This window comes from Zingiber officinale, chromosome 6A (assembly GCF_018446385.1).
Source record: "Zingiber officinale cultivar Zhangliang chromosome 6A, Zo_v1.1, whole genome shotgun sequence".
Lineage (NCBI taxonomy): Eukaryota > Viridiplantae > Streptophyta > Magnoliopsida > Zingiberales > Zingiberaceae > Zingiber > Zingiber officinale.
In genome coordinates, this window is record NC_055997.1 from 23,502,080 (window position 1) to 23,514,318 (window position 12,239).

Sequence of the window (12,239 nt, forward strand, 5' to 3'; positions counted from 1 at the left end):
GAAGATCTAATCTTGCAGGAGAATTATTTCCTCTTGATCTCGAGATTGATAGAACATTTTATAGAAGGAAAATCTTGCAAAGACATCAAGAAGAGCAAGAACAATCAAATATGACAAATAGACCACTTAAGGATTATGCAACACCTTATGCTAGAGGGTTCCGCTCAAGCATTACTAGACCCTCTGTAGAAGCAAATAACTTCAAGATCAAGCCTGCAATAATCAACATGGTTCAGCAAAATCAGTTTGGAGGTGGATCGCATGAAGATCCTAATCAGCATTTGGAAGTCTTTTATGAAATCTGCGGTACCATGAAAATGAATGATATTCCTTCTGAAGCTATTAGATTATTACTGTTTGGGTTTTCTTTACGAGATAGAGCTAAACAATGGTTGAATTCTTTACCTCCTAATAGTATTACCACTTGGGAGCAATATGAGCAGCAATTCTTAGATAAATTCTATCCCCCAAGCAAAACAGCTCATATGAGAAATCTTATTGCAAGCTTCAGAAAATTCGACTCCGAATCTTTATTTGAAGCATGGGATAGATACAATAATATGCTCAGACAATGCCCACATCATGGATTGGAGAAATGGTTAGTGTTGCACACATTTTATAACAGTATCAATTACCATACTAAGGTGTCCCTAGATTCAGCTACTGGAGGGGCACTTATGAATAAAAGCTTAGATGAGGCCGAAGAAATCATTGAAAGTGTAGCACAAAACCATCATCAATGGGCAACGGAGAGAAGTGGAGGCTATTCCTTTACAAACCCAACAAAAGCATCAGGAAAATTTGATGTAGATGTAGTTACCTTAATGACTACAAAGCTGGATGCTCTTACAAAGAAACTAGAAAATATGGGGACTAGCACTAATACAGTGAATGCTATATTATGCTGTTGTGAAACATGTGGAAGTTATGATCATTCTCAAGACTCATGTCCTTTGGGAGCTATTTCTGTATAAATAAATCAATTAGAGAAATGTGACACTATCATGGGTTTTAATCAACGACAAAACAATCCATATTCCAACACATACAACCCTGGGTGGAAGGATCATCCTAATTTTTCTTATAGAAACAATCAAGAACAAGGACCATCCATGGGGGCGAAACAAAATTTCCAGTCGGGGCAACAAAATTTTCAGCAACAACAACAATCTTCTCAAAGCTATTAGTTTTCAAAAATTGAGAAGATGCTTAAGGAAATTATCTCCAATCAAAATGAAATGAAGCAAGATATTTTGAAGCTAACTCAGAGAATGGATAATTCCAAAAAACAACAAAAGATTCAAGATGGCCAAATTGGCCAATTAGCTTCATCATCTTCAAGAGCACTAGGACAATTTCCTATAAAACCTGATGTTAATCGAATAGAGCATTACAATCTAATTGAGCTTAGGAGCGGACGGACCTTGGGAGATCCTCAAGTGACTACTCCAAAAGGGATGAAAGCTGAAGAAGAGCTCTCTCCTCCGACACCCAAATCCACTCAAATGCAAGAAGATGAGGAGAGTACTATTAAGGTTGAAGAGACTCTTCCACTAAACCCACAAAGTCAAGTAGTCCCTTTTCCTCAAAGATTAGTGATGCTGAAAGAAGACGAAGAGTTTGGCAGATTTTTGGAAAAAGTTAAAGAAATTTGTGTTGAAGTTCCCTTAATTGATGCAATTTTACAAATGCCCAAGTTTGCCAAATTCTTGAAAGACATCATGTCAAACAAAAGAAGAAGGGGAGACATTGAGACTATAGCACTTACTGAGGAATGCAACGCTTTATTTGAGAAGAACATTTTCCTAAAGCTTAAAGATCCAGGAAGCTTTTACATCCCCTGCAATATAGGATCTGAGTTCATAAAAAAAGCTTTTTGTGATTTGGGGGCAATTGTTAACCTCATTCCACATTCAATCTGTAATAAATTGGGTCTCAAAAACTTAAAACTTACCACCATGACACTACAATTAGCTGATCATTCATGCAGGTTTCCAATGGGAATTATTGAGGATGTGCCGATAGAGGTTGGTGGGAATATAATTCCCACAGATTTTGTAGTACTGGACATGGTAGAGGATCCAAAGATTCTGATCATATTAGGAAGACCTTTCCTTGTAACAGTTGGAGTAATAATTGATGTTAAAAATCATAAACTTTCATTGGTAATTGATAAGAAAAGGTCAGAGTATGATTTGTCTAACTCTTCTAACCATGTTTCTTCTTTTCTATTAGGTGTTTGCAGCGGGGCGGACGCTTATGAGCTTGAGGATTGGAATTTCCATCCTCATGGGAGGCCACCGGATGAGGAACATGATCCGGCGAGTGAAATTGGGAGGAGGCTTCCCAATAACAATGAAAAATACATCTGCCCTCCTAGTGCAAGGAAAAGAGAAAAGGATTAAAAAGATCGGTCGAGCTAAAGACCTTAAACAAGCGCTTCTTGGGAGGCAACCCAAGGGTTCTTTAATATTTTCTAGTTTAAGTTTTTCTTTTTCCAGTACTTTTAAATTTGTTATTACTTTTGTTTTCTAGTTGTAATCTTGCTTCCATGAGCTGGCCAGGACTACTTCATGGGCATGGAAGCATTAGAAAAGTCGGGAAGAAGTAAAACCATCTTTATGGAGCAAAATAGAGCTTGGTCGTGTACCAGACACGACTGTGTAAAGCTTACAGAGAAGAATAGGCACATGGCCATGTGACTTGCATGGGCCATGTGAACCTACCCGAGAAGAAAAACTGCTCAGTCGTGTACCACACACGGCCATGTAATGATTCCAGAAGAGGAGATGCGCTCGACCGTATCCCACACACGACCATGTAAAAATCCAGAGAAGAAATCTGCACTGCCCGTGTGTCACACACGGTCGTGCAAAATTACCCGAGAAGAGGAAGAATCAAGTCGTGTCCTAGACACGACCGTGTGAACAAGGTCGTGAAGGAGATTTGTGTGGCCGTGCAAATTGGCACGACCGTGTGGACTAACCCGAGAAGGAGAAGGTCGGGGCCGTGTAGATCTACACGACCCGTGTGGAGTGATCTGCCTTGGCCGTGTTTGGAAGGCACAACCATACCTAGGTCATGTCAGCACACACAACCCCCCATCCTCAAGTCACTCCTCTCTCCCAAAATCTTCTCTTCTTCAACTTCTCCTCTAATCCTCTCAGATCTAGATCTCAAACTCATTTCTCTCCACAAACTTCTCAAGATCTAGATCTTAACAACGCTTTTTTCCTCTCCTATCTTCAAGATCTACAACTCCTAGTCCCAAAGATCTTGTCTTTCAAGATCTATTCTTTCAAGAGCTTACTTCTCCAACAAAACAACACCTTTCCTTACTCAAGCTTGACAACATGCCCAATATTTTGAAGAGACTTCGCAAAGGAAGCAGTGGATCAAGCGGAGGAAGGGAGCTAACCAAAGAATAAGGAAAGCAACCGACAAAGGGCAAAGGAAAGAGGATTGCACGCGACGAAGGTAACGACAATGAATTCAATATTATTTTTAGAAATGAAGATAATAAGTCTAGATTTGAAATTCTTGTCAATAGAAAGATTGTGTGTACACGTTATATGGACCCAACTGTTTTAGACATGTTAGGAATTAAGGATGATATAGATTGGATGATTGGGTCTCTTGATTGGAACAATATCATGTACACACATCTACCTACATATCCTCGAATTATACTGGAATTTTTGAGTTCACTAGATGTTCACTTTGCTAATGAAGATGATTTTGTTGGTAAGATTACTTTTAGACTAATTAATCAAGAGTTTCAGTGGACATTTAGTGATTTCAATAATTGTTTTGGATTATCTACCGGTAACTCTCTGAGGTTTGACTCAAGATTTAATTGGAATCATTTTTGAAATTTGGTTACTGGATTAGATCAACCCTATAAGCCCTCTAGAGCTAAAACTTCTCATATGCAAAATCCCATTTTTAGATATTTACATCGTGTCATGAGTAAAACTATTTTTGGTATAGGGGAAAGTGATGTAGTTATAAAGAAAGTAGAACTTTATGCTTTGTGGGCTATGTTACATAAGGTTGACTTTGATTTTGATTTCCATTTTTTGCAAACCTTGGTGAGTGCTAGAAAGGCATTCTCGGGATCGATTGTTTTTTGTTGTTTGATTACTCAAATAGCCATAAGTTTGAATCTTGATCTAGATGGGTTGGAGGTCATTCATGGCAATGACATGATTGATATTGATGCATGTCTTACCATGAAAATGATTTATTGGGATGAGAATAATTTTGCCTTTCCTAGGAAGAACGATTTTTCATTACCTCTTCCTTATCCCGAGCACACCTCTATCCGCAACCTTGCTAATTGGATAATCACTGATAGAGATCCTGAGAATGTTCCTTCCATATCCGGAGACACAGAGCCCCACCTTAAGCCCTCGTCATCTGGATATCTGCAGCCTTCCGAACATTCGGAACCTGCTAGGCACTCTTTTGCCTATGGTACAGGTAATTCCAGATTTGATTTTTCTGATTTTCGTGCATCTCTAGACTCGCTTCATGAGAAGCAAGATGCCCAATAAGCAATGTTGGAGGGTCGCTTTTCTTTATCAAATGACCAGTTTAGAGAAGTACAGAATCATTTTCAGTTCACGAGGAATTTTCAAGGTCAAGTTGTCGAATTTGTTTAGGACTATGATATTGATCAAGCTAGAATGAGAGAATTTATGCAGTGCATAAGTATTACTAGTCAACAAGTAGATGTCATCTATTAGTATCATAGGATCCTGAGTGGGACTCCAGGTTTTCCTAGCTTTCCTATTGGACGTCCATGTAGGCCTCATTTCCCTCGTCCACTTCCTCCACCATATTGATTTCATCGAGACGATAAAAAGTTTAAGTCTGGGGGGGGGGTTTGTAACCTAAAATTTTTTGCATTTTTTTTTAGTTTTATGCACTTTCAATTTTTAGTTTTGCATTTGTTTTGCTTTGTTTGGATTGTTTTTGATAGTCATTTGACTGCCTTTTGAAAAGTTTTGTGGCATCCCTATTGAAGAAACATCAATCCTCACTTTTATGCTTACTTCGCCAAAAGCAAAATTGTTAACACATTCTTTATCTTGATTTATGATATTGTAAATGATGCTAGTATGTTTAGCGTACCTCTTTTCTCTATCTTGAGTAGCATAATGTGAGCTAAGTATCATATGGAAATAAGTTTGAGTTTTGGCTTAACCTTAAGAATCTTACCTTCACTTCACTTTACTTGAACTTGAATAGTTGATATCATTGAAATAGTCATGATTCATCCTATTTGTTTAGTACTTAGTTTCCATGGTAATTTCTCAAACTTCATTTTGGTTATTGGATGAGGCTCGAATCTTGTAAGCTCATTTGGAAAAATCAAAATATCCCAACTTATGTGTCTATGAACATATGTGTTTAAGTGTTGCACAATGCAATCACTTAATGAATGAAAAAAAGTGAATGAATGAAAAAGTGTTGAAAAAGGGATATAAAAAAATAATTGTCGTGAGTGGAAACTAGCAAGTCACCCCTTTGAGACCGAGTTAGGTTACTGGGGAAATGACTGCTATGGTTCTCTTGATATCAAGCACATCTTTGAGACCTTGGGTTGATTGAGAAATATGAACCAAGTATGTGGCTGATAAGTGTCTATCACCGGAAACATTAGGAACTCAATTGGATGACGACTTGACTAGGACAAAGATTGAAACTTGAAGGGTTTGAGTTGCCTTTTTGTACTATGCACTAGAAACTTATGCTTAAGCCATACTTGGGTTATTTCTATGATCATGCTCATCATTGAAACTTGTAGATAGAGTTAGGAAAGTGTATTAAGGATTATGATGCATTATTGAGTACATGAATCTTGATTGCAACATTTTGCTTGAGGATAAGCAAAAGTTTAAGTCTGGGGGTGTGATGTGCGTAGATTTTATACACTTATTTAGCATGTTTTGACGCACATTCTTATATTTTATACATGCTTTATCTATGCACTTTCATGCTCCTTACTTCACTTTTGGCATAAATACTTTTCTTTGTTCAGAGATCTGCTCTTGTACGTTTTCTGTGTTCAAGAGTCAAATTTTGAAAAGAATTAATGTTCGTGGCTGATTCTACAACTAGACCAAGGAAAGATGACACCAGGTGTGACTGCCACACGACCATACAAAGGGGAGTGACCTTGGTCGTGTGAGGGTAAGAGGGTCGTGTAGCCTCAGCAGCAAAGGAGAAGGACATGGCCATGTGAGAGCCACATGACCATGTCACTTTTGAAGCCAGTCAGAACACGACCGTGTATGGTTACGCGACCGTGTAGCCTTTCCAAAGACAAAGAATGACATGGTTGTGTGTGCCACACGGTCGTATGACACTTCCAGAGACAAAGCTGACCAGGCCGTGTGGATCTGCACAGTCGTGCATGCCAGCCAAGGATGAAGCTTGGCACGGCCGTGTGAGGGTCACACGGCCGTGTAAGGGTCACACGACCATGTGACCATAGCCTAGAAGGGGACTGGCAGGGCCGTGTGAGATTCACACGACCGTGCCCTGGGTCGTGTGGCGTCCAAATGCCCCCTTCTATATATAGGGCTTCTTCCTCTTTGAAAGGGGGAGGCTCTCCCTTTGGGGAGACCAATTCTTGGGCGCAGTTCCTATCATTTGAGAGGCGTTTTCCATCCAAGATTCGACTCCGGGAGCATTGGATTGGTTTCGAAGATCACTCATCGTATTGAGATAATCGTTCATATTCTATCATCTTGATTTAGATCAGAATGATTAGAATCTTTTAGTCTTCGGTTCTTTTCTTGTACTCTATGGAGTAGATTTCTCTGTTCTAGGATGAAGGGAGTAATTGTGATGTAAATTGGTGTAAGATTCAAGGATTTATCATTTTCTTGATTCAAGGATGTTGTTATGTTTTGTATCAATCAATCTTGTGTGGATTATTATGTTTCATGCCTAATTACCATTCTTGATTGGTTGTTTATATTTCTTGTGGAATCTTGTTGAGGAATTCTCTAAATTGTATGACTGAGGGGTGTCGTGACAGGGCTGCCCCGCTAACGGGCATTTAGGGGATCACCTTGAGGGGTGAAGCAAGAATCTACAAAGAAGCAGGACAAATTGATATGCTGAATTCTATATCTTGATGTGAATTGATTAGTGATGTGTTTCTATGTCGTATGATCGAGGGGCGTCGTGACAGGGCTGCCCCGCTAACGGACTTCATAGGGATCATAACTTTTTGATTGCTTAAGGTTTAGATATTAGTCCTTAATCAGTGTTTTCTGCAGGAAATAACCGATAACTTCTTACAAATACATTACAATTGAGGATAAGAATTTGTAGATTGTATTACATTAATGAGTATTATAAAGAAACCAAAACTCCTAGAACCTTTACAAAACTGAGTTTCTGTATTTAACCCTTACTTCTAATCTTTAGTTGTATGCCCTGTTAATCGTTTGTTTAGCTAATTCATTTTGAGACATCTTTAGTGATTATAACCAGCCCCTGTGGATTTGATATTCTTTTATTACTGATAACGTAACCGTACACTTGCGGTGCGTAACACCCGTCAACCTAATTGAATTTCATACCAGCAATTCGGTCGGCCCGTTAACCTAGCTGGATTTCCTACACACTTAATCAAGTGGTTAGATCACAACAAAACCTAACTTAACTTGCTTGTCATTCATCAAAACCTGAGTTAGACCGTCAGTGCAAAATTGCACCAAGAGTACGCTCTAAACTTGGTCCCTTGAAACTCATTATGGGCATCGATCGTATATGCCTATAAGGTTTCGATGAACCTCTCAAAATTAAAGTTAGACGAACTATTTTGCGAATTGGAGTTGCACGAATAAATTAACGGCCCAAAGGTTAAGAAAGGATTTGCTTTTCTTGTAGGCACTTCGAAGGGAGCTAAACTCGAAGAAAAACTAAACCCGAATCAGAATCAGACGAAGAAGAGCAACTAGTGAACATGATAAGGAAGATGTTCAATAGACACAAGAAAAACTTCACTAAACATGACATGAAGAAGATGTCCAAGTCCTCCTTTTGCTTCGTAGTAGCTTCGTTGTCCTTGATATGTCATTTTCTTGGCAGTTGTAGCAACGAACTTTCTTTTTTCCTTCATAGTAGCTTTGTTGTCAGTTTCTTATAAAAATTTTTAGCTTTAAAAACTTAGTAAACTTCCTTATCATGTAAGCTTCTTCATTTTCATCAAGTGATGATTCTGACTCCGGCTCAATCTTCTTAGCTCTGAGTTCCAGGTTATGAGTTGACCTTTCTTCTTTATTTCTCTCCGTGCTGATCTAGGTGCTACAAAACCATATTTAATCATAAAAAGAAATTCAAAATTAATTTTGAAGAATACCTCTACAAACTCTCCCTCTAACTTTAGTGAATTGATGCTGGATCGATATCCGACCATCATTTTTGTACTTTAGTAGGTGGTTAGTCCTTCTAGAGTGGTCTAGCTTTGATACCAATTATCGGCCTAGGTAGGCCCACTAGAGAGGTTAAAAAGTCCTGAAAAGAAGTTAAAATAATCTCTTTCTTTTGAATAGAGCAAGGACATAATATGAATTAAACAAAAACATAAACAATAAGTAAGAGGACAAAAGAATTTTATTTGGTTACAACCTAGGTGGTCGTTAATCCAAGATAGTTGAAAGTTCCATTAAAAATCTCCTTTGTAAAGGTAGAGTAGCCTATTACAATCTTTGAAAGCTCAGAAATAGCTAGGAAGATGAATACAATGATTGCTTAATAATTCCAAACTTCATGGGGCTTTTTATAGTCTCTTGAGATAAGTTACTATTGCTTGGAGGCGCCTCTAAAGCTATCTAGGGTGCTTCCAAGTGGATAAAGCTTTTGTAAGTACCCTAGGTTGGTTTTAATGTTATCAACCAAGTTAAGTTAAGTTTTGCGATTTTGATGTCTTGTGTCTAAGTGTATAGGGACTTAGGAATATAAGAAGTAGAGCGGAAGATACAACTAGCGAGAGGGATGACACAGAATCAAGTTGACGGACTCGGTGCATCCGAGGGACAAGGTGTTACGGAAGAGTGCACCAGTGGACAAGAAGGATGTGTGCAGTGTTTCCAAGGGATGAGAAACCAGGGAGTAAGATTGTTCAAGGAGAAGGCTAGAGTTGGGTTCGAGTGAGCTCAACTCTGGATAGCCGAAGAATTACCCAAGCAATCGAAGAAGCAGTCAGACAAGTCAACGTGAAGTTAATTTTGTCCAGGCACCTAAATTAGGTCCAGGAGCCTGGACCAAGTCTAGGTGCTCGGATCAGCTCAGGTCAAGTTAGACACCTATTCGAGCCATTGTAGTGAGGATCAACTTCGGAGTCCACATCAATAGCCTCTAGCACATGGATCAACTCTAGGCACCAGGGCAATGATAAGAAACTTATCAGAAAGTCGTTGCAAAGTGAATCAAGGCGACCAGTTCAGGCCCTTAGATCGAGTCCAAGCGCCCGAACTGCGACATGTTAGCAAACGACTATTTTCGATCAGTGGCTATAAATAGTGCTCTAATCCTCATAGTTTAGAACAACACTCATTAACAACTCTATACTTTCATTTCTTTACTCTGCTTTATAAATCTGCACTATCAAACGTCTGTAAGAGGCTACTCCACCTTCACCGAAAGAGAAGTTTAGTGAGCTCTTATTTGTCTTAGATTAATAACCTTCTCAGTTGTAACCAAGTAAAGTTCTTTGTCTCTTCTTTATTTAGTTTATGTTTTCATTTGTTCAACTAACATATGTTCATCTTTCCTGAGTTCAAATAACAAGAGATAGTTTTAAATTTAATTTGTAGGCTATTCACTCCTCTCTAGCCGGCCTACACAGGATCAACAACTTTATTCACTTTTCAACGGTTAGCCAACGACTACTGTTCATTGAACACGCCTTTGAGCCTTGTCGGGCACCTGCCAAGGAGCCATCGAGCATGCTCGAGGCACCTGCAAGCTCGAGGGTGTCTCTATTAGAGGTGCCTCAGCGCATTCTTGCTCCTTCAGAGTGCCTTCCTTGCGTGGGTTATACTCTGGTTAACTCTTCCTTGCGCTTCTTTGGGTGATGCTATGGCCGCCTAGAATTGAGCTCATTGGAATCTAACTCTGATCTTCTCCTTGAGTAGGTTTCCTCCTGGTTTCTCGTCCCTCTAATGCTCCATGTGTGTCCTTCTCATTCGCCGGTGTACTCTTCCGCTGCTTTTTGTCCCTTGGATGACCAAACCTGTCAACTTATTTCCCGTGCCATCCTTCTCACTCGCCACTTCATCTGCTCAACTTATTGTGTTCCTAAGTTCCTACACACTTAGACACAAGACATTAAAAAGACATATGATCTAACTTAACTCAGTTAATCACATCAAAACCAACTTGGGGTACTTACAAGTGTTGGTCCCGGTGTGGTCGGTAAGAGGGGGTGAATTGCCTAAAACCATAATTTAAAAAATATCTTTTGATTTGCTTAGCAAGGATGCACAATTAGATTAAGAAAATCAAGACAATTAACATTAACAAAACTAATAACAACATAAAAAAGATTAAGTAAGAAGGTCAGAATTTATTTAGTTACAATCTAAGTGGTTGTTAATCTAAGGTAAATGAAAGCTTACTAAAATTCTCTTTTGTTGAAGGTGAAGAAGTCTCTGACACTTGTTAGAAGCTTAAAAATAGACTAGGAAATTAATACAGAAGTTGTTATTAATTTCCTGGGTCCAGGGATTTTTTATAGCCTCTGAAAAATTATATCCGAAGCTTGAGGGTGCCTTTAATTGGATCCAAGGCGCCTTCAGTAGGCTAAGGTTTATCCGTCGAAGATAAAGTTTTATCTTTGTCTTATGACTATAGAAGGCACCTCCAGTAGACTGGAAGGCGCCTTCAACACTATTCATGGGAGGCACCTTCCAAGCTATTGATGGCACCTTCCCTGAGGCAAATCAACTCCTTAGCCGATCTTCTTCATGTGGGTGATGCTTCGGTTAACCAAAGTTGAGCTTACTTGAACCTAACTCTGACCTTCTCCTCGAGCATGCTTCATTCCTGACTTCTGATCCCTCGAACATATCATAAGTCTTTCTTGTCCACCAGTGTACTTTTCCATAGCACCTCGTCCCTCGGATGCACTGAGTCTGTCGACTCCCTTCCCGTGTCATCTTTCTAGTTTGTTGTGTCTTGCATTCGACTTCTTGTGTTCCTAAGCTCCTACACACTTAGACACACAGATCAAACACAAACAGAACCTAGCTTAACTTGGCCGAGTACATCAAAACTATCACAGGGTACTTACAATAAGAAGCAGCGACCATGACACAAGAAGACATCAATTGACTAGTCTCCACATCGCTACAAGAACTACTACAACAACACCCACTCTAGCAACCACTGTTAGTGGGAGCATCTCCTCTCCCAGCAGGTGCGCCCCCTCCTCTGGACAAGATGCCACCACCCTTCGTGGGGGTCTCACCCGTTATCGTCTAATCAACAAGGATGCAACACTCCTGGGCGAAGGTTCGCATGAGTCATGAGCAGGGAGATACTTTCTCAAGACTTCAAAAGAAAGACGCCAGCCTCCAATGAGGAAAGTGTCTGAGGAACACCTTTCTCTAGAGAAGTCATCGAACAAGAATTGCCTCGTCATTTTCAACAACAACAACTGGCGAATACAGGGGGCCATCAAACTCAGAAAAGTATCTATGTCTATTTGAAAATGATTCCCTATTGCATTAATACACAAATGGTGTCAAGTGCTGAGTCTTCTTAACTACTTTGTGAGGCTCAACCCGATGGCGGGGTTAGTCGACTCCCAACCTCTTCCATCAACTCCTTGACAACTTCAAAGTCACTTTCCTACATTAATTTGCAACAATAAGAGGTATCTTTGATACATATTAACTTATTCATCGTGAAGCAAGAAGCCTCGAGAGACCTCTGAGAGTACCTTTAATGATTCAATCGAGTCTTTTGAGGCATCCTACAACTCCCTTAGAGATCTTAAACATCACTGATCCTATCTGAAAATTGTAGAGATGACGCGCTTGGCACGGTGGCTTGGTTGTTGATTAAGAGAAGACTTTTTTCTCTACCGAGAAGTTTCCTTTCAATCCTGCGTACACAGAGACGAGCCAACAAAATGTCAGTGCCTAGAAACCAGGGGGAACTTCCTAGCGAAGACCCTCCGACGCTCAAGTCAATATAGTTTTGATGCTCAA

General features: G+C 39.7%; 1 protein-coding gene and 1 non-coding gene across 2 annotated transcripts; one reads left to right on the forward strand and one right to left on the reverse strand.

The window, feature by feature from the left end:
- Positions 1 to 482: 482 nt before the first annotated feature.
- Positions 483 to 589, reverse strand: LOC121998926. The gene has a single exon (XR_006116706.1). It is a non-coding gene; the product is annotated as a small nucleolar RNA R71 (small nucleolar RNA).
- A 682-nt stretch (positions 590 to 1,271) lies between these two features.
- Positions 1,272 to 2,405, forward strand: LOC121994678. The gene has a single exon (XM_042548632.1). The coding sequence runs from the start codon at positions 1,272 to 1,274 to the stop codon at positions 2,403 to 2,405; it is 1,134 nt and encodes a 377-aa protein (XP_042404566.1).
- Positions 2,406 to 12,239: the final 9,834 nt, after the last annotated feature.